Below are 25,266 nucleotides of genomic sequence, written 5' to 3'. Positions count from 1 at the left end.
TCAGGGAGGTTAAAATCCCCTGGAAAGATGAGAGCCTGTGATCTCAATGTCTCCTTGAGCTGGAGTAAGAAGGCTTCGTCAATAGGCTCTGCTTGGTCTGTATTAGACTCCTACTAGGCTCCCTTTGTTGTCCCAATCCCTAATACCTACCCATAAGCTTTCCTCCTGCTTGTGGCTGTTCTTTAGTGACAACTCTTTGCACTCTATCCACTTCTTTACATAGAGGGCAACACCTCCACCCCTTCTTCCTCCCCTGTCCCTTATGAACAGCTTGTAGCAGCCACACTCCAGTCGTAGGATTCATCCCACCAAGTTTCCAAGACTGCTTCTATGTCGTAGCTTTCCTGTAGCAGGGTAGCTTCCGGTTTTCCCTGTTTGTGGTCCATGCTGGGTGCATTGGTGTAGAGGCACTTCAGCTGGGCTGCCAACCATGTCACCTTCTTAGAGGGGCACCCCACTGTTCCTCCAAGGTGTTCTGTGGGAGCTACCCTCCTGTCTTCTGTTACCTCAGAGGCCCCTGGCTCAGCTCTGTAAGACCTTGCCTTTGCTGCAGAGTCCACAGCATGCTTCAGGGCAGCAGGTCAGGATCAGCGTTCAATTTCTAAATCCTCTGTAAGTCTGAAGTCTTCTGGATGAAATGAGTGCATATGCCTGTGGAGGGCAGTGGTTGTAAATGGTAGGTAGGTAGGAGAACTGGCGCTGCTTTGGCAAATTAAGAACATGTGGGATGAGGGGCTGTTTGTCCCATTGCTTCCTTTTCTCCAGTGTGGTTTTAGTGTTTATGATGCATGGTTAGAAGTTATACCAGCTCCAGTGGAGTTTATATTAATGTAAGAATGAAAACAACAAAGAGCTTCCGCTTTGCCTCTGTTACAGGACCCATAGATGTAAAAACAAATGGTCAGAATAGACTCCTGAGAAGGTATAAAAGTGACAGATGAATCAGAATGAGAGAAAGTGAGACTGTGTAGACCACAGTTTTCAAGTGACTTTCCATATACTTGTAGTGTAGGTATGCAAGAACTTTTTTAATTTTACTTTTTTTTAATCCAGTTTGGTTTTGCTGGATGCATTTATCTGAGTCATGCACACTCTCTGGAAGCTTAAAGTGTGTAACAACCTAGCCATCCCTTAGCTTTTCCTAAATTTTCTAGGTACTGCTTCTGACTTGTAATGTTTAGCCATTTTGGTTATTTTTAAAAGACATTTTGTATTTGGTTAAGAGCATGCATTTATGTATTTTTCTTCTTTCTTCTCCTTTCTCCAAGAGGCTGCTCTGGCACTAGGACATTGATTATATACCTATCACTGGGCTTTACAGTAGCCTTTATTGTGAGTCTTGATTTGGTTTAATACTGAGCATATCACATTCTTGTTTGGCATATGTTATGTTCTTATTCAAGAAAAAAATAAGGAAGAATAATGTTTTCTGAAGGTATCTCTTCAAATTTTGAAGTAATTGGAGCAAATAATTCTGAATTTAGTTATTGTCTGCTATTTTTGCTTACTAGTCAGAGATTTCAAGCAATCACTTTTAAACATTATTCTCTAATTTGCAAGGTCTTGGGATGGTAGAAAGGTTTATTAGCATATAAAGGAAAAAAATACCAAAGGATGAAAATCTGGGATACTTTTGGATCCTTCTGGAGCAGTGGATTTTCAGGATGCCTGTTACAGTTTGAAGATGGAACTTCAGCCTAGTTCCTAACTGCAAAGGTTTTGAGTTAAAAAAAAGGTAAATAAATTACTATCGGATACAGAACACTAACAACTGATAAGTATATATATTTCCATTCATTAGTTGAATGGCTTATACTTGGTTGCACAGAGAGTTCTTTCTCTTTTTCTCTTTCTGTCGCTTGTGCTTGTAACTTCTCTCTCTTTTCTGTGGCTTTGCTGGGATAATCTCTTGTTTTGACTCCTGTGTGAGGTACTAGGAGGGAGCGAGGGAGGGGAGGAGGTTGTGAACGATCCCCCTGGACCATCCAGGGGGGTGATTCTGTATAACAGGATCCTTGTGTTTGTGTTTTTCTGAACTGTAAATATATATAAATATATTTTGTACAAATTAATTGCATTTTATACTTCTAGATTTTGCTTGCTTTGTAAATACAGCTTCATTTTGTTTCCAAACCATCTGAGATAGTCTGGTGATTTATTTGGGGGGTAATTTTCCTATTTGTTAGGGGGTAATTTCAACCCACCACAATGCCCCAGGAGAACTTTTTAGGGCATGGGTCCCTGCACAGGTCCATCATAAAACATCTGTAAGAACTTGCCCTGAGTTTCTAGGGCAGCTGACCTCCTGCCCTCATAAGCATACTGAATGCTGCTGGCCTGTAAGGTTGCCTAGGCAGCCTTAGTGTTCAACAGATTAGTGTTTTCTTTGTCTTCCAGAATTTGTCTATCAACGTGAAGAATATTTCTTACTCCTCTCCCTGTCTTCTCTTTTCCCTCTGTCAGTATTTTTAAGACCCTTCCACTGTCTGAGCTGGCATAAACTATACAATGCATCCCACCAGTTCTTTCATCTGAAGTTAATCCAAAGGACCAGACAGTATTTCTGCAGGGACACTGTTAGGCTGTGCTCTGAAATAGCATTTTATTGGCATAATATCAAGACCAGCAGTTGGCTTAATTGTGAACAGATCATCTGACTTCCTATTCAGAGACTGTGGGTTAAGGTTGAGTTCTTTGGTTGCTGACAGTATAAAAATAATTATTTATTTCTGGTTTGTATATGTCAATAGATATACCAAAAAGTAAACTTGTCTTACACTAGTCACAGTTCTCTGAGGTATCACATCTGTGTAGTCTGTGGTCTGTTCTCTGAAACTGCAGATTCCAGTAATTCATGCATTCTGTATTGGTGAAAGAATTGGGATGGTCATTGTGGTACCACTCTGTATCCTCTCTCAAGGACGCAGTAACGTGTAGTGGACATTGCTTGCTAAATGCACCCAAACCACTTAAGAGGGAGAGATCTCTGTTGGGCTGTATTTACCGAAGACACATTTCAAAGAATCACAGTTTCTATAAAGCAAGTAATCCTTTTCCTCACACCTGCATTCAATTTTTAGATTTTGAATTTTTGTCTTAGCTCTTCAGAGTGTATTTGGATCATCTTTCCAGTCCCAAATATAGTAGGTGTGATTTTCCTTTCTTTCCAAAGAATGATTAAATATTCCTTCTTCTGTGTGACTGCAATCAGCGCATTTGAATTGTAGGCGACAACTGGCAAGCACGCATGCAAGTTACTTGCACAAAAATCAGATGGAGGTGTGTGGTGAAATACATCCCTTACTCCACCAGGTGTGTTCAGGTAACTTCTGTAGGTTTAACAGGTGAAACTGGAGATAAATGTTACCTTATGTAGGCTGTGAACAGCAATGTTTGTGTATGAAATTTAATTCCAGCTACTTTTGGGATACATTTGTGCTTTTGAAGGGGGTAGATGTGTGTAGTTAGCTGGAAACTTGCAAGATGTTTGGACTGATAAGGCGTCTATTAACATGAAATCATTTGCAGTGGTGCAAGTTAGAAATAAACTGAGGTTGTGTGTTGGTTTTGTTCTTAAATATGCATGTGTAAACTGCGAAAATACTCAGGAAAAAGACCATGTGTGTTTATGTCTGTAAAAATGGAGACTGTAATTTATCTGTAAAACTCTTAAAGATGTTGTCTGGTATAACTTGATTAGTCCCTTCTCAGATCTGTGGAGGGAATTTTCTGAGTAGGAGGAGGTGATTTTAGAGGATTCAGACAATTATATGTAATTTGTCTCAAGTCAACGTCTCGATGACTCAAGAAAGATATTTCTCTAGGTATTCTGTCCCATTGACTTCACTTAAGAATACATTTGCTTCCAATTCCTGGAGGATCTTCATAGATTTTTTAAACACCTGTGAGTGAAAAAAACAAAGAGGCAGCTGGTAATTTGAAAGTGATTTGGTTTGTTTCTGCCTCATCTGAAGAATGGTCCTAGAAAAGTTTTTAGGGATGGGGAAAAAGGCCTTAGTTAAGAGTACTCCTAATTGGAAATGTGCATAGGAATTGGTCCAAAAGAAGATACTCCAAGAGATAAGTAGCTAGTCATTCTGGTATTGTGACAGTTGCACATCCACTGTGTGTAATAATAGAATAGAATAAACCAGGTTGGAAGAGACCTTCAAGATCATCATGTCCAACCTGTCATCCAACACCACCCAATCAACTAAACCATGCAACCAAGCACCCTATCAAGTGTCCTCCGAAACACCTCCAATGATGGTGACTCCACCACCTCCCTGGGCAGCCCATTCCAATGGACAATCACTCTGTGTAGAATTTCTTACTAACCTCCAGCCTAAACCTCCCCTGGTGCAACTTGAGACTGTGTCCTCTTGTTCTGGTGCTGGTTGCCTGGGAGAATAGACCAACCTCTGCCTGTCTACAACCTCCCTTCAGGTAGTTGTAGAGAGCAATAAGGTCTCCCCTGAGTGATGCTGTGTGGTGAAGGCACATTATGCCCTGATACTGAATCTTGTCCCAGCATGTGGGCAAGTTCCCCCTCCCTCCAGGAGGAAGACAAAAGCCAAGGCATTAGCCAGGCTTGCACGCACCCAGCGCATGCAACGCTCGTGCTGACACCAAGTATGGACATAACTCTAGCTTCACGCTTTCTATAGGCTGAAGCCAGTTGTTTATGAGAGTGCCCATTGGTCAAGCCCAGCCTCGAGGAATCTATAAGTATCACCCCAGTTGGTGAACACGTTGCCCCCTCGTTCACTTTTTCTCTGTGGTTGCTCGAGAGAGTAACTCTCGAGCTGCAGCCTTTGCCATTGAGCTTATTGTTGTTAGCTTCTGTTATACATGCACGCATACTGGAAGCGTATGCATCGTTAAGAAGCCCAGAGGGAGGACCTTCGCTGAGCCTGAGGAGCTCAGCGTTGCTGCAGCCAGCCGTGCCGACCGGGATAGCCCATCGTGCCACCGGAGGACTGGACTGACCCCCGAGGGTAAGATCTGCCCAGTTGCCGGGGAGAAGGGACTCGATTGATAACCGAGTCCACGTATGCCTAGCCCCGCCGTAGCGGGAGAGGAGCCGCCGAGTGCTGCTCTGAGGAGCCGCCGAGTGCCGCTCTGAGCCCCGTGAATCTCAGGGAAAACCAAAGCATTGTTCGTGCCTATATTCCACTGAACCCGGGACCACTACGAGAGTCCTGTTGCTCCTTTAAGTTCGGTAAAGAGAATCCGCCGCCTAACGCAGCCGCATTCTCTCCCCGAGGCTGTTTGCATCAGCCCCGAGAACCGCCGTGGTTGGGCCGACCCCCGTAGCTTTGCCTGCTTCCGTCGTTCGAGCCCATCTACCGGCCACCGTCGTCCCGCCCCGCCGTGCGAGCCGACTTCTGAGGGCCGACCCCACGGACCGACCCCGTCCAGGACCGATCCCTGTTGTCTGAAGGGAATTGAATATCTTCCACGTGCTTTTCATCCACTAGCACTCAGTTCAAAGTATCCGCGTCTAGCAGAGTAAGCGCTGACGCACAGAAAGATTGTAATATTGCTGTGTATAGCCAGAAGCTGCCCGCGTCCCGCCGAGTCTCCATCTAGTGGCCAAGCGGCGGAACTGCACCCTTCGTCATATAAATACAGAAAGAGTTTATAGATAGTTCAATTACGTTATAATCATAACACTAAGCCAGTTGTGGAATCTATTTCACGAACGTGCACTAGAACATGTATTTAAGTTGGTGATTCATCGGTTATTAATAGTTTGATAATTAATAAAATAATATTTTCATAATTAATAAATTCATATTCACAAATTTAATAACCTCTTCACCACATGCTGTTACTAGCCATGGCTTGTAGATATATAAAACCTGCACTTTTTGGGTATAGCAGTTCATGTGATTAGTGACAGTCCTGTCTACAGATCTGTTGCAACAGAAAATGTTGCTAGAATTTGTCCACAGCTGAAGATAAAAAGAGGATCTGGTTGCATTTTGCCAGTGTGAAACTAAATTGTCCTTTGAATAATTTATAAGAAATGTGACCTTGCTGTCTTGCTGGGAGAGGTGAGAAAAAAAGGGATTGTGATCTGAAATATGACACTAAGATGGTTTTTTTTTTCTCCAATATTCAATCTGTTTCTTTCACAAAAATAAATCAAGTCAATTTTTCAAGGCTCTCCTTCTGCAGTCATTGTTCATGTCACTGTGTTTGCAGGTGACTTTCCTAGGAGGGATGTATTGTACCATTAGGAATAAGTCTATTTCTCTACTTTGCCTTTAAGTACATAAAGTACAGCCTCTGTTTAGTGATGCAGGTGTTATTCTGAAACTAATTTGAACATTTCTTACTCTTGAGTAAGAACCAGACTTAGTTTACTCTGACTTAAGTACTTACATTTATTCTGTGCTTCTCTTACACAGGGATGATATGGCCGATGGCCCAATATTCAACAGAGGCCTCTCATGTCCTCGAGGCCTTGAGAGATACCCATCGCATGAAGATCCACCTTCAAGTCCCTTCATCATGAGACATGATGAAGACTACCGCAACCGAGATGTCTTCCTTCATCGTTCAGATTATAGTCCACATTATGGTCGTCGAGAAGAGCTGCCTCACAGTTCTGATAGAGATGGTGACAAACTCAGGAAGCCCTCCTACCCATCAAGGCCAGAAGAGAGGGGACGAGAAATAAAGCGTCCACGATATGAAAAGGATGAGAAGATGCATGTTACGAGTGGAGAGCATCAGGGTTTCTCATCAGGAACACGAAACTATCGCAGACGAAGCCACAGCAGAAGCCAGAGCCCATCGTACCTGAATGAAGAATTCCGAGAGCTTGACCGTGCAAGGAGGAAAAGAGAAGAGGAAGAGCGTAGTAGAAATTTGAATCATGATGTTTCAGAAAGTGGTTATGTGATCCCTGGCCTGACTAACACACTACAGACTTCTGAGCCTCGGTATACATATAGGCCTGAGGAAATCCCATCCATGCCCAAAAAATCTATTTTGAAGAAACGAGTGGAGATGGAAGTAGAATCTCCTATTCAGGTTTGATCTCCATTTGTCTATGTGTTTTTTGCTTTCCAAACCAGTGTTTTAATGGTACAGAATATTAGTTTGATTTCCAAAATAGAAAAGACAAATCTCCATTTTCCTATATTTGAGAGTGCAGATGTCTCTTTGCAGGCCTATACAAGTAAGGACTGCATGAGAAACTTTAAATGGTGAATCCATTTAATCAAGAATCATGTATACTTGTAAAATCTGGGTCAGAATAAAATACCCTTATTGAATTTGAGCCCAAGATGCTGAGATCTGGGTCAGCTTTTATAGGAAAGCTGAGTCTTTTTGTACCACAGGCAGTCGGGACATTGATCAGGAACAAGTGCTCTGCTGCTCAGAGTGCCCCTTTCTAGTTTCTTTATAGACCTTGAGAGCTGTCTAATCCCGAATACCTGTGGCTAAAAACATGTTCAAGTTTCTTCATTTTTCCTCCTTTGGACTGTAGGCTGGGGGTTAACCCTACTTAACTGCAATCCAAGCTATACCGAGTCTCAAAATTAGAGCAAAAGAAAGATGAGTGTTTGCAACCGTGGTGATAAATTGACTTTTCTCATTTTTCAGGGCATCACTTTTGATCTTCCTATGTTGTGCTGATCAGTGTTGATTTGACAGGGATTTTGTTTAATCTCGAGAGCTGCTCTAATACTGAGATCCTGTTCTATACCTGTGATTGGAAATCTTATTTAACATGGCATTAGTTATGCCTGTGTGAAGAAGTGACTGGGAATAACCTCAGTGCAGTTGGTTTTACTTGTCTTAAGCTGTTGAAATTCTTTGATTAAGCTCAAAGAATAACCAAAACTATGTTGTGGTGTTTCAGTTTAAAAGTTTCAGCTCTTATGGTTGTAAAAAGTAATTAAATATAATTGTGATTTTGTGTATTCTCTGAGATAACCATTCATTGTTGGACCTGACATTGCAAAATCATTAGGCAACTTGTTTTGTAACCTTCTGTGTTCTCTTTCAATTTTATATTGTTTTTTCTAACACTTTTTCAGCTGTGAACTCAAGGAGAAATTAACATGTTCCTTTATTCAGTAAGGTGCGTAGTCGCCTCGGAAGGTGCTGTAGTAAATAGTAACCTCTCTCTCTTTCAGCCTGAGGGCTTTTCAAGCAGTCTGGATCCCAGCAAGGATCTTCCTCTTCTTTCTAGTCATTCGTCTTTGCCCCAGAGCAACAACACTGCTCCTTTTGCCTCTGAAGTGGAGAACTTTCTCAAACGGTTTAACAAAGATTCTGTTGTGGAATCTGCAAACAAGGGGTTGCATGACAGTTTATATGACTGGAGTCCACTTTCTGGGGCTCCCAAAGACAGTTTCACATTTGAAGAGAAGTTTGGGAGCTTCTTAAGTCATAAGGAAAAGGTAGAACCCAAAGCAGAGCTTGGGGATCGCCATACTGACTTCCTGCTGCCTCATGAGAGGGCCAGTCAGGATGGCAGTGGTTTCTCTCGAATTCTGGGTATGATGGCTGATTCTGTCAGTGCACAGGAGAAGAGGAGGCGTAGTTTTCCTGACATTGAGGATGAAGAGAAATTTCTTTATGGTGATGAGGATGAAGACAGCAAAATGGAATCTTTTCCCCTTCAGAAGCCCCCAGTGAGTTGTGGTAATGAGATAATAAATCAGAAATTGAGCCCACCTTCTTCTGCTCCAGCTGCCAAGCTGGATCCTTTAGAAGAGCCTAATGCTGAGTATGCGAAGATCCATGACCTACTCAAAACCATTGGACTTGACATTGGTGTCGCTGAAATTGGGAAACTGGCTGTTCGTACCCAGGAACGCCTTCATGGCAAAAAGTTGGCATCTTGTTCTCCTGATCGTCGCTCTTCAGATCCTCGCAGGCTGGACCCCTGGGACTTTTGTCGCAGCCGGAGCGACACTCGTTCTCCTGAGTCAGGCCAGCAGTGCTCAACGTCACCTCCTGCTTCTTTCCAGCAGTCTAAAGATGCATCTTCTCTTCAGAAATCTGAATATACTAAGAACCAGCCAGTGGGACAGGATATACCTCCACGTGCACCAGAACAGCCTCTTCCTGCTGTCTCTTCTGTTTCTCTCATTCCTTCAGTTCCACCAGCTCCTGCTAGTTTACCGCCCACACCAACTTCTATCTCCCAATACCAAATTCCCAGCTATTCTCAGTTCACTGCTGCTCAAATGCCTCAGAACTATCCACCTCCCACAATGGCTCCTCCAGGATATGATGCGTATGGGCACTATATGGCGTATGCAGCACCTAGTTGGCCCGTGTACCCCCCTGCCCAGCAGCCTAATCCTACACTGCCAGAAACTCATGGTCTTCTTACTATGGCCATGCCAGCAAACCCCACGCGTCCCAACCTTCGCGTGATTGAGACAGTCTCGATGAGGAAGGATGTTCCTGATTTAAAAAGAGATGGTTCTGTGCTCGTTCATGTCCCTACGACTCCAACTCATTCCAAAGTGCCCCCTCGTCTGTCTTCACATCCTCTCAAAAATACCACAGAAAAGATATCAGATGAAAAAAATCGTGCCACTCAAAAACAGAAGGTATGTTACCTGTTCTGATACATCAAAATATGTTAGACTGTTTGATTGCTGGGGTTAAAGCTTTTCCTCTTCAGATATTGTGATGGTTTGGCCCTGGCTGGGGGCCAGATGCCCACCAAAGCTGCTCTATCACTCCGCTTCATAGATGAGCAAGGAAGAGGAAAAATAGCATGAGGTCTGTGAGTAAAGATAAAAGCAGTTTAATAAGGCAAAAGCAAAGGCTGTGTGTGGAAACAATAGCAAACAAAAATATTCTGTAGCCACTCCCTGGGAAGCAGGACTTCAGTACGTGTAGTGGTTGCTCCAGATGATGAATGGCATTAATGAATGGCCTCCACTTCCTTCTTTCCCTTAGCTACCACTGCAAAACACTGTGAAAGATGCTATGTGTAGAACTAAAAACATCTCAGCCAAACCCAGCACAGATATGCTCAGCTATGCATCTTGGCACAACTTCTAGGGCTTTGTCTACGCTGCAGATGTCCTTGTCTTGGGCTTAGTGTGCAGGGGTGATTTTTGTGTGTGGTTTTTTTTCTTGATTGTTTGGATGGCTTGTAGTATAAAAACTGGCACTTTCCAGTTGATGCTTCTGTGTTGTAAGAAAACCCAGAATGAGAGACTGGCAGATTGATGAGCTCCTCATGCTTCATGTTTTTGAGCAAGCAACAAACTTCATCCAGGTGTTTAATTTTGGATTATTATGCCTGCAAAATATATTTAGTGATACAGTTACGATAAGATTGAAGTAGAAGCCTAAATAATACCTAAAACTGGCCATAGTGAAAGCAAGAGGCAAAGTGAAGGGCTGTAAAGTCTTTTGTCATTAATGGAACATGCTAGCTGTAGAGATACTGCATGAGTTGTGAAGAGCTGTTTGGCAGTGATCTTGCTCAACCCTTTAGAGATAGTTGGCTGAACTGAAGTGCAATAAAACAAGCATTTTTGGGGAATAGGCTGCCCAAAAAACCAAAAAAGGTATTCATGTAGGGTTGAAGTGTGAGCATATGATAAAGCTACCTGCAGATGCAGAGGAAGTGTTGTATTTGTTGTGTTAGAATTCTCATTAATGTTTTGAAGATAGTGAGCAGTGTTCTGTGATTGACAAACTGAGGTCTTGCTGTCATTCTTGCGAGACTGATTCACTTGTGTTGCGAGAAGAAGTAAATCTGGTCTCCTTCCAATCTGTTTAGGTTATAGAAGAGAGAGAAAAACTGAAGAATGAACGAGAAGCACGGCAAAAGAAGCTTTATTACCTCAAGACTGAGCTGGACAGGCTTCGTAAGCAGCAAGGTACAGTGCATTCCTCACTCCAGGACAATTTTTTTTCCAGTGGGTTGTATCACGAGTTCTAATACATGGTAGGAGAAGTGAAGACCAAAATAATAATAGTCTATAGTTTAATATTTTAATACCCGTGGAAATGCAGAGCATAAGAAAACACTGACATAATTCCTGTATTAAAACTAATTATGTCAAAATTTGACTGTTATGCTGAAGCTTGCTCTTGCATCTTTGGCAGCTTGATAAGTTAAATCTATTGCAGTTTGTGCATTTTAAGGCTTTTTAAGAGAAGTGAGAAATAGAAACTGAAGGCATGTCATTGTGCCTTCCAATTTTTCATAGATGAGTCTTACTTGGAGAAGGAAAAGTCCTCTCTAGATAGAGCTAACTTATTTTTAAAACTTCTGTTCCATCCAAGAAAATAGTAATTTTTCTCAGCTTTGGAAAATGATACTTTCAGGTTAGATTGCATGATTAATTTTTGCGTGTTTAGTCATACAAGGAAATAGGGATAATGAAATGTGCCTCTGTTAGGGCTGTGTGTTAAACCAATCCTTACAGAGGTGGATTAGTGCTGCTGTATCTGACAGTCATCTTTACCACTACCTAGTCAAAATTTACCTATAATATCGATATTTTACTTGTTGCTGGAATAGTTGTGCAGATCTTAAGACTATTTTCCTGTTGCATTTCAACTCTTCTACTTCCTTGAATTGGCTCAGGAGAGATGTTGAGGAAAAAACGTCGTGAGAAAGATGGACACAAAGACCCCTTGTTGGTTGAGGTGAATAGACTGCAAGAGAACATTGTGAAGGAGATTTCAGAGCTGCATAAAGAATCTGATGCAGCTGACAAGAAGCAGTCTGAGCTTGACAAAGTAGCACAAATCCTGGGGATTAACATATTTGAAAAACCCCGGAAACCACCTGTAGAAACCAAAGATTCCTCGGAAAAGAACAACAAGTCAGAGAACGCGAAAGGTCCAGAGAAAACATCTTCCTCCAACAAGGTAAAGTCTTCTCACTTGTGTGCTAATAATTTTCCCACTAAGAGAACAGGGCATTGCAGAGACAGCTACTCCCAAACATTAACTAGGGGATTATTTGGTGTCAGTTGTTATCACATCTCATACACTGTTTTTGGTGGTGCATGCAGGTGAGAGTCAGTGTATTAATGTTTATAATTTCCCTCAGGGTTTGTGCAGTTCAGTACCACTTGCTGCTTTTGATCTTGGTTTTGATGAGATGACAATTGAACAGTATCATGAGTGTTTGTAGCTGTTCAGTCTCAATGCCTTACCAGGAGGACAGACTTCTCTGCAATGTTTTTGGCATAGCCTATCAAGGAGGAACGTTTGTAGTAGCAAACCTTGACACAAGTTTGGAGTGTTTTGATCTCACTGGGTGATAGTATTGACAAATCACAAGATTTATTACTGTAATCACCTTAACATGATTATTATGTACGTGTTACATGTTCTCACTTAGGAAGTGTCAGTATGTATCAGTATGGTATCTCTAACATAGTTTATGATACTGAATGCTGGGTATTCCACAACAAGCTTATGGTGTTCCTGAAGATAGTTTTTACTTTGGAAGTAGGGTATAATAGCAACATCTGAAAGGTTTTACATGTATTCAGGAGATTAATTATCTTGTTTTTTCAGACGTTTATTCAAATATGTAATAGAAATTGCTGATGGGAGATGGTGGATGCTCTTTGTGTAGACCTTACTGTGTATTTTTTGCAGAGGAAAATGTTAGTAGGGTAGGAAGCATTTCCTACAAGGTCATGCAAATTTGTGTGTCCTGTAAACTTCCCCTTATGTTTCACCATGGTCTGGTTCAGAGAACCCATTAGATGTCTTTTGTTTTAAGGCTTGCTTTTATTTTTTGGTTTTGTTGTTAAAACATCACTGAAACTCAGTATCCACTTTTGCAAATAATCTGTTTCAGTCACCACGTCGTGAAACTAAAGTAGGCAACGTCTGTTAAACCTTACAACACATTAAATTATATTGCTTTCCTTTCTTGAGATATGGCATATGTGAATTTATTTTTCATTATTTTACCTTTTGTTGCTTGTATCAACCAAACTCATAATGATTTGATCCCCTTTTCATAGCTCCTTAATTAACATGGAGAATTCTAAGTTCTGACCAAGAACATTTAGTATTTTCTGATACCTGTAGGTACGTAGAACACTGCCTTTAGTCTTTTAAGATTCACCTTGTAATTCTGATTAAGTTTTTTTAAATGAAAACAAAGGTGGTACAGGTCTTCTGACACTGAGATAGGTTGACTCTGCCAACCTAATTTCAGAAATGTCTGTCTTTCTGCTTATGTGCAAACTGCCTTGTGGTGCCCTGCTCTGTGTGTGTGGTCACATAGTGAGTGCAGAGGTAATGCTAACCGGGTACCAAACAGACAGACTGTCCCTTCTGGGATCTAAGTAGTTCAAATTTATAGAGGCATCTTTGAGTTGGGGTTGAGCACAAACTGAGGTTAAAGGTTGGCTGTCACCTGTCTGTATATGAAACATTGTCTTTCTAAAGTTCTGATTGAGAGAATATTTTTACAGTATTGGTGGGTGTGTGTATGTCTGTAAATAGCATAAACAGTGACATTTCTCAGTCATTATGAGCATCCTTCCATGCACTTCCTACAGATCATAAGGCAATCTTTTTAAGAGAATGTCAGCTTTGCTATGTTCTTGCAGACAGAATATATACAACTATTCACTGGGTCACTTCCTACTCTGCTACAAAGAACGGGATTGTATTGGGATATGGGTGTCTGTGGACTGAGTGGACAAAGTGTCTCTTCATTGTTTGATTTACAATGTATGCTGTGTGGGGTACTGTTAATAGGTGAGAATCTGTCTGGGTTGGTCAAAAGGAATTTCAAGTAACACAGATGTTATTTAACAATATTGAATCTGCTGAAGTAAATTTATTCAGCGCCAGTAGTGAATAACTTGGAAATCATGCAACCAATTCAGGTCTGATAAGTTTACATGCTCTTCTTTCCAGGCTGCCAGGAAGATTAGCAATGATAACATAATGGGCTTTCAGCTGTTGAAAATGTAATTCAAAACTCAAAATACATCTAGTACAATTGTAGTTTAAAGTAGCAGGACTAATTCATAGTCTATTTCAGGGATTCTTTGCTACTCTGCAGTGTTAGTTTAGTATTCATTTTAGCTAGAGATCTGAAATGTCTGTGTATCACTGCATGGCGTCTTTCTGTACAAACCAGTGTAAGTGCAAATATCACACGCTTAAATCACAAGATGCTTCACCATATATACTTAGGTAATTAGCAAAACACCATCTTTCTATTGCTTTTAAGCAACAAGTCTTGTGGAGAATTCAGCAACTCTCAAATAATCTGATAAAGCTGATTGAGTTAAATACTTTCAGTCAACTAATTTTTACTTCCTTTTTCACTCTGCTTTCATTCAAGCTACTTTTACAGTAAATTCTGAATGCTTCTAGGGGACCCATTCTGGGCACTGTTTGGCTAGTATGGTAACTATTCAGATCTTTATGTGAAAGCCATAAAGGGAGAAGGGTGCATGCCATAGGGAATGTATTCATTTGGTTCCTTGATAACCTACAACCATCCAGCCATTACATCTGGGAGCCTTATTGGAAGCTCTTCACTGCGGCCACGTAGCATCTTAGTCGGCAATACCAGCTCTCTGAAACAGTGGAATTAGCCTGGGCGCTGAACAGCAGGTGATGTATTTTATTTTATTTTTTGTTGTGTGTGGCTTCTGCTGGAGGCAGGTTCTGAGTTCTAGAGCATTATGTCTGTCCTGCTTTGTCTTAGAGAAGTGTTTCCTTTTGTTCAATTTAGGAATCAAAAACTACTAATGAAAAATCCAGAGGTAGAAGCCCGAAGCCAGCAGAGTCATCTTCACAGTCTTCCAAACATCCTTTCCAGCTGGCCAATATTTATGAATATTATGATGCAGGAAACCACTGGTGTAAAGACTGCAATACCATCTGCGGGACCATGTTTGACTTTTTCACACACATGCATAATAAGAAACATAGACAGGTATGTTGCAGGCTTCCTTCACTAAGTGCATTTCATATTGCTGTAAATATTGGCACTAGAACATACACCACAGAACTACGTTTTACAAGAAAACCTGAAGTAAATAACCCAAGAAGTTGCTTATCGAATGCCTTTTCCCTAATGTTGGACTTGAGCAGTTTGTACATCCACCGGTGTGTTCTGACTAGTGTAAATGGGGCCTGTGTTCAGTTTGCTCAGGAACTAGCGTTTGATATTTGTGTTTCATATGTTTACTTGCTCTTTGCTACGATTTGCATTCTACGCTTCTCACAGGTTATTTTCTCATTGTAAATTGCCAAATGGGAGGGGAAAGAGAGGAAAACATATTTCCTGTAAAGATTTGCACGTTGATGTTAATGTTCAGTGTTCTGAAAGGATGTTAAAAAGGGAAAAGACAAGTGTATTTGCCTTGCTAGTGTAATACATGAGCCTGTATGCCTCTGTCACTGTGCAAATAGACCCTGGATCCTTACAACAGACCTTGGGCATCGAAGACCCAGAGTGAGACCAAACAAGACTCCATAAAACGCATTGATAAGATAACTGTTCCCGCCAAAGGTATGTAAATGCTTTTTAACTTCGGTATCTTCATCCTTTGCCCTTCAGCAGGTTCCACTTGCTTAGAGAAAGGAATTTGAAAATTTTGCCTTGATACAGCAGCACATATAGACATTATATTATTAGGTAAAAGGCAAGCAATTTAATTTTCAATTTGTTCTTGTAGAAAAAGATCATGAAGCCAGAGTGCAGAGAAACATAGAATAGTTCTTTCTTTTCTTTTTAAGAGTTTAGTTTTTTATTTTGCCTTCTTTTCCCAGTGTAGTTTCAAGGTGATTTTTCCTGACATACTAGAATTCAGAAAACTACTACAAGAGCTTGCAGTGTCTGGGCAGATTTATGCAGTTCTCCACACAATCTTGCAACAGAGTCTTCCATTCAATACATTTTTAGTAGAGGTGCCCCTGAAAAATCTCTGATGAGTACCTGATAGAGCATGGATACAGAGAATCTGAGAAAGTTATGCGGAAAGGGGTTGCAAAGTGATTTGAAAGGTAATATAGTATTTAAAATCTGAATGTCCAAATAGGCCTGCCAGCGATCAATCTCAGTTTATATGTTACATACTTCTAGTAGTTCCCACTAAAAAAAAATCTGCATTGTTGGATAACTGCAGTTGTTTGTGTAGGAGCAAAGATGTAGTCTTGCTGAGCTTCAGTGAAAATACATGTGTTTTTCTTACAAACTAGACGTTTAGTATTTGAGCAGACACCACCACAGATACGTAAAATACATTAAGACTGTAGAAAACTTTAACCTACTTGAATAGAGGTTATCCTAAATGTGATAGAGAGTACCAAAATAGTTTTTTGAATCATAGTATTGAGCTTTTTCACGTTATGTGTTTGTTTCTGGTAGTGGTGTTTCCCATACTGTAAATGTAAGGAAAGCAGCATTAACTGTTACAAAAGGAACACTGCTGGAGGTATTGCTGTTGTTTTTGATATAATAATCTGGCTTTGTTAAGAACTTGGCCTTTTTAAAGTTTTATCTCTCTGATCATTTTTTCCGGCCTTTTCAGGCTCTGAGTTTCTGATTCCCATCACTGGATATTATTGCCAGCTCTGTCATGAATTTTTTGGAGATCAAATCTCAGCAGAACAGCATGTGAAAAGTCATCCCCACAATGAGAAATACAAGGTTGGTAACTGGTGTACTAGCAGTGAGTCATTCCTTGTATTAGCTTCTACTTGTTTTGCCTTCCTTTCCTGAAGAATTTGGGCAATGAACTTCTAAAAGAACTAAGGGACAAAAAGAGGATGTATCATCTTTGAAAGAAAGGTGAGGCAACCCATAGAATATTTAAGGATGTTGCTAGGTCTTGTAGGGAGAAAATTAGGGAGGCAAAAGCACATTTGGAGCTTAGACTGGCCTCTGCTGTGAAGGACAACAAAAAGTCCTTCTATAAATATATTAATAGCAAGAGGAAGGGCAAGGACAATGTTCACTCCTTGGTGGACATGAAGGGGAACGTTGTAACAAAGGATGAGGAAAAGGCAGAGATACTTAACACCTTCTTTGCCTCAATTTTTACTAGCAGGACAGAACATCTTCCAGACAGCTGGCCTGCAGAGCTGGCAGGAGGAGCCAGGGAGCAGCATAGTTTCCCTCTGTTCCAGGAAGGGTTAGTTAGAGATCTGCTCAGCTGCTTGGATCCCCACAAGTCCATGGAACCAGACGGGATCCATCCTAGGATGAGAGCTGGCAGATGAGCTGGCCAAGCCGCTCTCCATCATTTTCCAGCAGTCCTGGCTCACTGGAGAGGTCCCAGAGGACTGGAAGCTGGCCAATGTGATGCCCATCCACAAGAAGGGCCGGTTGGATGAGCCAGGGAATTATAGGCCTGTCAGCCTGACCTCAGTGCCAGGCAAGATTATGGAACTGGTCATCTTGAGTGCAATCACACAGCACTTACAGGATGGCCAAGGGATCAGGCCCAGCCAGCATGGATTTAGGAAAGGCAGGTCCTGCCTGACCAACCTGATCTCCTTCTACAAGCAGGTGACCCACCTGGTGGATGTGGGGAGGCCTGTGGATGTCCAGGTAGACACCTGGACTTCAGCAAGGTCTTTGACACCGTCCCCCACAGCAAACTCCTAGCCAAACTGTCAGCCCATGGCTTGGACGGGAGCACACTGCGATGGGTTAGGAACTGGCTGGATGGCCGAGCCCAGAGAGTGGTGGTGAATGGTGCCACATCCAGCTGGCAGCCAGTCACTAGTGGTGTGCCCCAAGGATCAGTGCTGGGCCCTGTGCACGTTAACATCTTTATTGATGATCTGGATGAGGGCATTGAGTCGATCATCAGTAAATTTGCTGACGACACCAAGCTGGGGGCAGGAGTTGATCTGCTGGAGGGTAGAGAGGCTCTGCAGAGGGACCTCGACAGGCTGGACAGATGGGCAGAATCCAACAGCATGAGATTTAACACATTCAAGTGCTGGGTTCTGCACATTGGCCACAACAACCCAATGCAGTGCTACAGGCTGGGGTCAGAGTGGCTGGAGAGCAGCCAGGCAGAGAGAGACCTAGGGGTGCTGGTCGATGGTAGGCTGAACATGAGCCTGCAGTGTGCCCAGGTGGCCAGGAGGGCCAATGGCATCCTGGCCTGCATCAGGAACAGTATGGCCAACAGGAGCAGGGAGGTCATTCTGCCCTTGTACACTGCACTGGTTAGGCCACACCTCGAGTACTGTGTCCAGTTCTGGGCCACTCAGTTTAGGAGGGAAGTTGAGTTGCTGGAATGTGTCCAGAGAAGGGCAACAAAGTTGGTGAGGGGTTTGGAGACTGAGGGAGCTGGGGTTGCTTAGCCTGGAGAAGAGGAGACTCAAGGGTGACGTTATTGCTCTCTACAACTACCTTAAGGGGGGTTGTAGACAGGCAGAGTTTGGTCTCTTCTCCCAGGCAACCAGCACCAGAACAAGAGGACATAGTCTCAGGCTGTGCCAGGGGAGGTTTAGGCTGGAGGTTAGGAAAAAGAAAGAGTGATTGCCCATTGGAATGGGCTGCCTGAGGAGGTGGTGGAGTCACCATCACTGGAGGTGCTCAGGAGCAGACTTGATAGGGTGCTTGGTTGCATGGTTTAGTTGATTAGGTGGCGTTGGATGATAGGTTGGACACAATGATCTTGAAGGTCTCTTCCAACCTGGTTTATTCTATTCTATTCTAGACTCCTCAGAGTAATGTGTTTGGTTATCTTCAGTACATTCTACAGAAATAAATAAGCAGAACTTTCCATTACACAGAGACTAATCTTTCATCTGCATGAGGTTGAAATGGTGTTTAAGACCCAGTGATGATTTTCAAACTCTTCCGTAAAGTGAAACCACTGCTGCAAGCCACCACTCGATTCACGTTATAGTGTGGAGTTTGTAGCACTTCCTTTTCTTGGTAGGATGAAGTTCTCTGCTCTTTTAGCACTGAGGTAGCCTTTACTGAACAGGTCAAGAGTAGAATTTATTTTGTTATTTTAACAGAAAAAATGGCTAAATTTGTGCCATTTATTTCCACAGAAATACATAGATGAAAACCCTCTCTATGAAGAGAGGAGAAATCTGGACCGTCAGGCTGGATTGGCTGTAGTTCTGGAAACAGAGCGCAGGCGGCAGAATGAGCTGAAACGGAAGCTAGTTGAGAAACAGAAAGAAGCGAAGGATGAGAAGAAACCAAAAGTAATAAAGAAAGATGACACAAATCCCATCCCAGAACTTGGAGAAGGGACTAGTGAAACTCAAGACAAAACAGATTCTTCTGGACAAAAAATGGGTATCAAGCTTAAGCTGAAGAAGGAAGATAAGGAGGAGAAAAAAGAAGAAAAGAAAGAGGAATCCAAAAAGGAATCACCAAGCCAGACTTCCTTTGGGAAATTCAGCTGGAAAAAGACTGAGAGAGAGGATAAAACCCCAGGGGGTGCTGTTCCAAAGGAAGAGACTACAGAAGGAAACAAAGAAGAGAACAAGTGTCAGTCTGGGAAACTCCATGTCAAGCCCATTGAAATTAAGCTGTCTGGAAAAACTGTTATTCCACACACTAGCTCATGGACACCAGTGGTTTCCACGTCAACGTCAACAAAAATTCTACCCAACCTACCAGTCCCCACCATGATTTTCAGGAAGACTACTGCTACAACAGTTAGCAAACCAGCACCATTGAACACCTTTTTATCCATAAAATCCTCTGGAGCAACCACCAAACCACTACCTGTTGTAAAAGAAACCAGTGCAGATCTGCTGCTGCCTCCAGATATCATTTCAAAAGCTTTTGGAGGAGAAGAAGTAATCTTAAAAGGGGCAGAGGAGGATCTGAAAGAAGCAGAGAACAGCAGGCCTTCTCCAACCTCTGATATACCACCTCCCCCTCCTCATCCACCAGCAGTCCAGCAGGTAGCTGTCATCCCTGCAGATGAAGTAGCTCCAGGTGTATCTGAAAGTGAACAGACAATGCTGGCAACGCCTGTGAGACCTCCTCCACTACCACCTTCAACTGCTTTCAGTGACCAGGCAAAAAAAGTAGAGAAACGAAACTCTTGCTTGGCCACAGCTAATGCTAAAGATCTCTATGATATTTTCTACAGTAGTGGTGGAAAGAGTTCGGCTGACAGCAAGCTTGCAAGTTCTGTTCTTCCAAATGGAGACAACTCTAATCTAACTAAACCTGCAGACTTATCTGCAAACCCTAGAAGAAATAACAGCTCATCCTCCTTGAAAGAGGATTCTCAGAATGTGGTTACTGACATTAGCCAAGGCCACTCAGCTGAGAATAGCTCAGAACTGGAGAAAACTCGTATTTCAGAGACTTTAATATGTCCTAATGGGATGAACTGTGACACTGAAAATGGTATTCAGAAAGATGTAGGTAAAAAATTGCAGACTCCTCTTTCAATAGATGTTCAGACTGAATTGAAGGAAGGTTCCTCCCAGTGTAATAATCAAGTAACAGAAAGTTGTGTTCTTGGTGAGAATCAGGCTGAAGTGAACAAGAAATCACTTCAGCCTCAGCTACCAGAAATGTTGGTCACAGAATTTCCAGAAACAAAAACTGCTTCTGATGTTGGACTTGTGGATATAGGAGGCAGAGAGCAAGCAGACACTCAAGAACTCAGTGATTTACAGAAAACAGAGGTCCAAAAGAAAGTTGGACAGGAAAACACAAATAAAACTGCAGTTACTAACACAGATGTTCCTGGTTCCTTGAAGAAAGATACGGACATGAAAGACTGGGAAGTACAAGCGGTAAAGGCTGAGCTTACCTTACACCCAAAGACTTTGTTACCTGAAACACAGAATGAAATTAAAAATTTGGGAAGTGCACATTTGGAGGAGGAAAGGCTAAGTGATAACTGTAGAACTCACTTGGAAACTGATAGTCCAGACTTACTTTGTGATTCTCAAAACATTTCAAAAGAAAAAGCTTTAGCAGCAGTAATGACAGAGCAGAATTCTGTTGATGCCTCCTTAAGACCTATAAAACTGAAAAGTGTACCTCAGCCAGGAGTCCTTGACAAAGCTCCCCGAACTTCAGAAACACAAAATAGGATTTTAGAATTGACAAGAAGTGAATGGGACACTCCCAGAACTAGTAATGGAGAAGAGCAGATCATCACAACCTGTTCTTGTTCTGAAAGTAGCTGTGATCTACCAGGTACTCCAAATGCAGAAGTAAAAACTGATTCTAATGAAGTTAGTGCTTCAGAATTGACAGAGGTACAGCCAGACACATACCTTGCCGAAACAGAAACTAGAAGTAGCATATTAGAAGCTCAAGAAACAGTTGGACCTGAACCCTCAGACCATGCACTATTGGATAACCAAACCCAAAAGCAGGAAGTTGCACAGTTGGGCAATGCTTGCTCTGCAAACATTGTTGAACCCAGATCCAGTGTAGAATTAGCAGTTGAAGTTGATAAAAAAACATTAGGCTGCACGGGATCTGATGCAACGTTAGGTAGTGCTTTTATCAAGAGAGATGCAAAAGAGGTAGGGACTGGAGGCTTTCCTAGGGTTCACTCTGATCTTGTCCAAGGGCCAGTAGTTGCTTTATCAGCAAATTTCCGTAGGAAGCATCTTTCAGAAGAAGCTGTCCACTCCTCAGAAACAAAGCATGAGGTTATAAGAAACTCAGCAGCCAATGACTTTCTTCTGAATACCGCTCACTTGGGACTGAACACTGAACAATCAGAAAGTCTCTCTGAAAAAGTTCATGTGGATAGCGAGAAAGTTTCTTTGACATCAGAGGATGTAAAACACAGTAAGACTCCTTCCCAGAAAGCAGAGCTTGAGTTTAAAAGCACTGATTTCAGTTTGGGAGATCCTAAGGAATGCTTCAACGTCCTTACAGTGGGACTTTCAAATGAGAATGCAGAAGTTTCAAAAGTAGAAACTGTTGCATCCATTAGACTGGAGTCTGATAAACTTAAGAAGTTGGGCACTGGAAAAACAGTAGATGAAACAGAGATTACTGATTTTGCTACACTGACTTCTGATAGTCAGGAAGATAAATTTTGCACACAGATTTCTCAGACAGCTCTGCCACAGCTTGGGTTGCAGTCCTCAGACAGTAACACTACAGAAGTGGCCATGCCAGTTCTAGAAATGCAGGGCATTTCACCTATGTCTGAGATCCTTCTGCAAGTAGAAGAGAACAAAGGTGGTGCTGTTGAAATGCCATCACTGAGTTGTGATGGAGGCAGCACAGAAAGTCAGGCTTCTGGATGTGTGGAAACTGTCCTTCCTGGGGCTAAAGAAACACAGGGAAAGGAATGTGGCTCAGGAGCCAAGGGAGTATGCGCCATCCAGAGCAAGAAGACTGAGCAAATAGAAACTGCTGATAGTAGCTTGGAATCTACAACAGATTCAGAAATCGCTGAAAGCGTAGCAGAAAGCCCAGTGGGTTGAAGTGGTTAAAGTGAACCTGGCCAGTCCCAATATTTGAGGAGCCTGAGCTGGGATTATGTATATGTTTGGTGGGGTTTTTTGGTTTTGGTTTGAGGTTTTTTTTTGTTGTTGATTGGTTTGTTTTTGTTTTGTTTTGTTTTGTTTCTTATTGTTTTGTTCTAGCTGAGGGATTTGGGTGTATTTTGCATCCTGTAGTAGGACTCGACTGAAGTCAAACTTGCATCATTGGAAGTAGATACATACTTTATTCTGTACATAATTAATTGTGTAAAATGTTTTCTCATGTGAATTTTTTTTGCCAATTTCTTTTCTACACTGCTATTAAAATGGAATCTCTCATTTATAATGTGTGCGTCCTTGTTGTTTATTTTGGAAGCTTTTATTCTTTCACCGTTCCTGAAGAGTTTCCAGCTCGCCCAGTTTGTGTCTGTAGCACCACGCAGCCCAGCTGCTGGGACAAGCTCAAGAACAGCAATTTAGAACTTGGGAAAATGGAGACTTGCAGAAGAGCTAAAGCTGAAAATTTCTTTAAAATGTAATGCATGGTTTTGTTTGCTTTAATTGTTTGAAATGCAAGAATGTGATTAGAGTTTGTTTTGTTTGTTTGTTTATCTGTCTGTGATTTGTAATTACTGTTGTATGACAGCTGTACTTAAGCTGTTCCATTGTGTTGTATAAGCACATGTATGGATGCCACATCACTAAGCAAGGGGAGAAAATCTGTCCGACTGACTGGAGAAGAAGACTAATCGGTAAGGCTCTGTGGCCTGACACCTGGACCAGACATATTGAGGTCACTTAAGTTATTTGAAATGGGCTTTCTTTCATTGTATTGTGATCCAGTAACTATTTGTGTTAAATCATTTAGCAGCTGACCAGCTCTGAAGAAGCAGAAGATCAGAATCTTGGTGTCAGGAATTGGACTCACTTCATGTGATGTAGACACATGCATGCCTACCCTGAATGGTCCTTGAGCAATCAAAAGCTCTAATGTGGTGATTCTCATTTGTATAGCTTGTTGAAGACTGAAGTATTAAATGTGTTTGCTTGGATAAATACAACATTTTTATTTGTAAATTGCTAAAAAAATAAACATTGTGGTCAACAAGACTTCCTTTGATTTTCTTTTTTCTTAAGGAAAGTGATTTATTTCAATTAATTTCTGACTCCTGTAGTACCTAATAAAATTGAGAAACTGTAGATGATGAAGATATTCAACAGTTAGCGTGATCAGTAAAAAATTGATTTATTCCCAGCTGAAGTCAATGGAAGAACTACTGTCAACATCATCAGTGGAAGTTTGGATCCTCAGTCCTGTGTAAAGTTCAAGGTGGGACATTTGGGGGGGAAGAATACAAGCAGAGTTTATATTCTGTACTCATTACCAGCACGTGGACCTCTGGAAGGGAAAAAAACCCCACCATTTTTCTTCCATCTCCATGCCTGTATCTGAAGAAGGTATGAGTCATCATGGAGTCATTTTCAGAGTCATTACGGTGGTTTTCATATTAGAAATGTAAGAATTATCTAAGCTGAATTGGAAATACAGTCTATATGGTTAAATCACTATAAAGCTAATTAAGAAGGGAAGAGGGATTTTGGAAAGGCTCTTCAAGCTGTGTTTACAATGTTAAGCATTGAATATTAGAAGTCATTGCCCTACTTTCTTCAAATAACCATTTGCTGTCAAAACCAAAGAAATCAAGGTTTGACATGCTTTTATGCTTTCAAAATTGAGTTGTATAATGAGTAGAGATTGCTTAAATTCTGGTTTATAAAGAAGTCCTTTGCAGTTGTTTCTCAGTTTTCTTCTGTAAATTATTATATCTCTGAGTTTAATTTGTACACATTTGACATCTAAATCTTTTTTTCCTTCCATTTTCTTTTGAATTTATTCAGTGAAGTGCCTGGTGCCTTGTAAATCCAGAAGAAGGGAACTGAGTTTCTTGCCTGCCTTGTATTGAGGGATATCAGTGCAGGGAAGAGCTATTAAAGGGAAAGCTGCATTTTTTCAGTTCTGCATTTTAGATGGTGCTGTTCTGGAACACAGACATGCTTTATGGTTAGTTTTGTTTTGCACATTTTTGTGAAGTTCTTGGTGCACACAATGGCAAACAATTTGAACAATCATCTTCAGATGACTTCATTCAATGTTGTGTTATGTGTGTGTTATGCAGGACATACTCTTGATTTGTTTTAGGGGAAAGGACATCAGTTATCTACTCTCCTACAGTTGTATCTCAGAGTAGTGGTGGTGTAGTGCTGACCCTGTCTGGGCATGAATGGAGAGCAGCTAGCACCCAGGGAAGGCAAGAGCTTTGCAAAGGAGAAACGGAATTGTTACCCCACATTTATTGCCAGCTTTCCAGAAGCTGAAGCTTCTTATGGTACAAATGAAGTAGTACTTCTCATCACACCCTTTATTGAAATAACTGTTCTTCTGTTCTTGAGTGGAGGAGGGCTCTCTCTTCCACACTGGATGAAAGATTAATTTGGTCTTTTTTTGAGGTGGGAGTAAAAGGTACTCCTGGAACCGCTATAATGGACAAAGATGAAACAGATAGTGTAGATGATGACATCTAGACAGATTGGCAGACAGAGGCTTTAACACTTGCAATTTTATGAAATGGCATATATTTTTTATTTATGTGTGTTTGTTGTTTTTTTGTTTGTTTGTTTGTTGTTTTTTTTTTGTGTGCTGTGGTTTCCAGAGGCATGCAGTATATGATTTATCCACTGTACTGGTCCCCTGTGCTGGCAGAGCTGTAGCATAGTGCACTGACTGGGAAGCCTTAAGTTCTAGGCTGGCCTTGGACTCCTGACTCCAGATCCTCAGGAGGAGGGGTGAGTTAATGGAAGGGA

The 25,266-nt window shown here is 41.7% G+C and overlaps 1 protein-coding gene across 2 annotated transcripts in view; it reads left to right on the top strand.

Annotated features, from left to right (window-relative positions):
- The window catches only part of ZNF318 (zinc finger protein 318), a 33,617-nt gene extending 9,327 nt beyond the window's left edge, over positions 1–24,290 (top strand). Inside the window, exons 1-9 of one of the 2 annotated variants that reach the window (XM_068156790.1) lie at positions 757–1,735; positions 6,417–7,044; positions 8,157–9,587; positions 10,778–10,877; positions 11,591–11,877; positions 14,729–14,932; positions 15,412–15,511; positions 16,533–16,651; positions 19,024–23,862. In XM_068156790.1, coding sequence (XP_068012891.1) covers positions 6,424–7,044; positions 8,157–9,587; positions 10,778–10,877; positions 11,591–11,877; positions 14,729–14,932; positions 15,412–15,511; positions 16,533–16,651; positions 19,024–22,404 — 6,243 coding nt within the window. In that variant the 5' untranslated portion in view covers positions 757–1,735; positions 6,417–6,423 and the 3' untranslated portion in view covers positions 22,405–23,862. Of the gene's footprint in view, positions 1–756; positions 1,736–6,416; positions 7,045–8,156; positions 9,588–10,777; positions 10,878–11,590; positions 11,878–14,728; positions 14,933–15,411; positions 15,512–16,532; positions 16,652–19,023 lie in introns of those variants that run through there. The other variant, XM_068156780.1, reaches the window with a different exon arrangement.
- Positions 24,291–25,266: the final 976 nt, after the last annotated feature.

This window comes from Melanerpes formicivorus, unplaced genomic scaffold (assembly GCF_026170545.1).
Source record: "Melanerpes formicivorus ecotype bairdi unplaced genomic scaffold, bMelFor1.0.p_v2 SCAF_2, whole genome shotgun sequence".
Lineage (NCBI taxonomy): Eukaryota > Metazoa > Chordata > Aves > Piciformes > Picidae > Melanerpes > Melanerpes formicivorus.
This window is presented reverse-complemented; position numbering and strand designations above follow the sequence as displayed.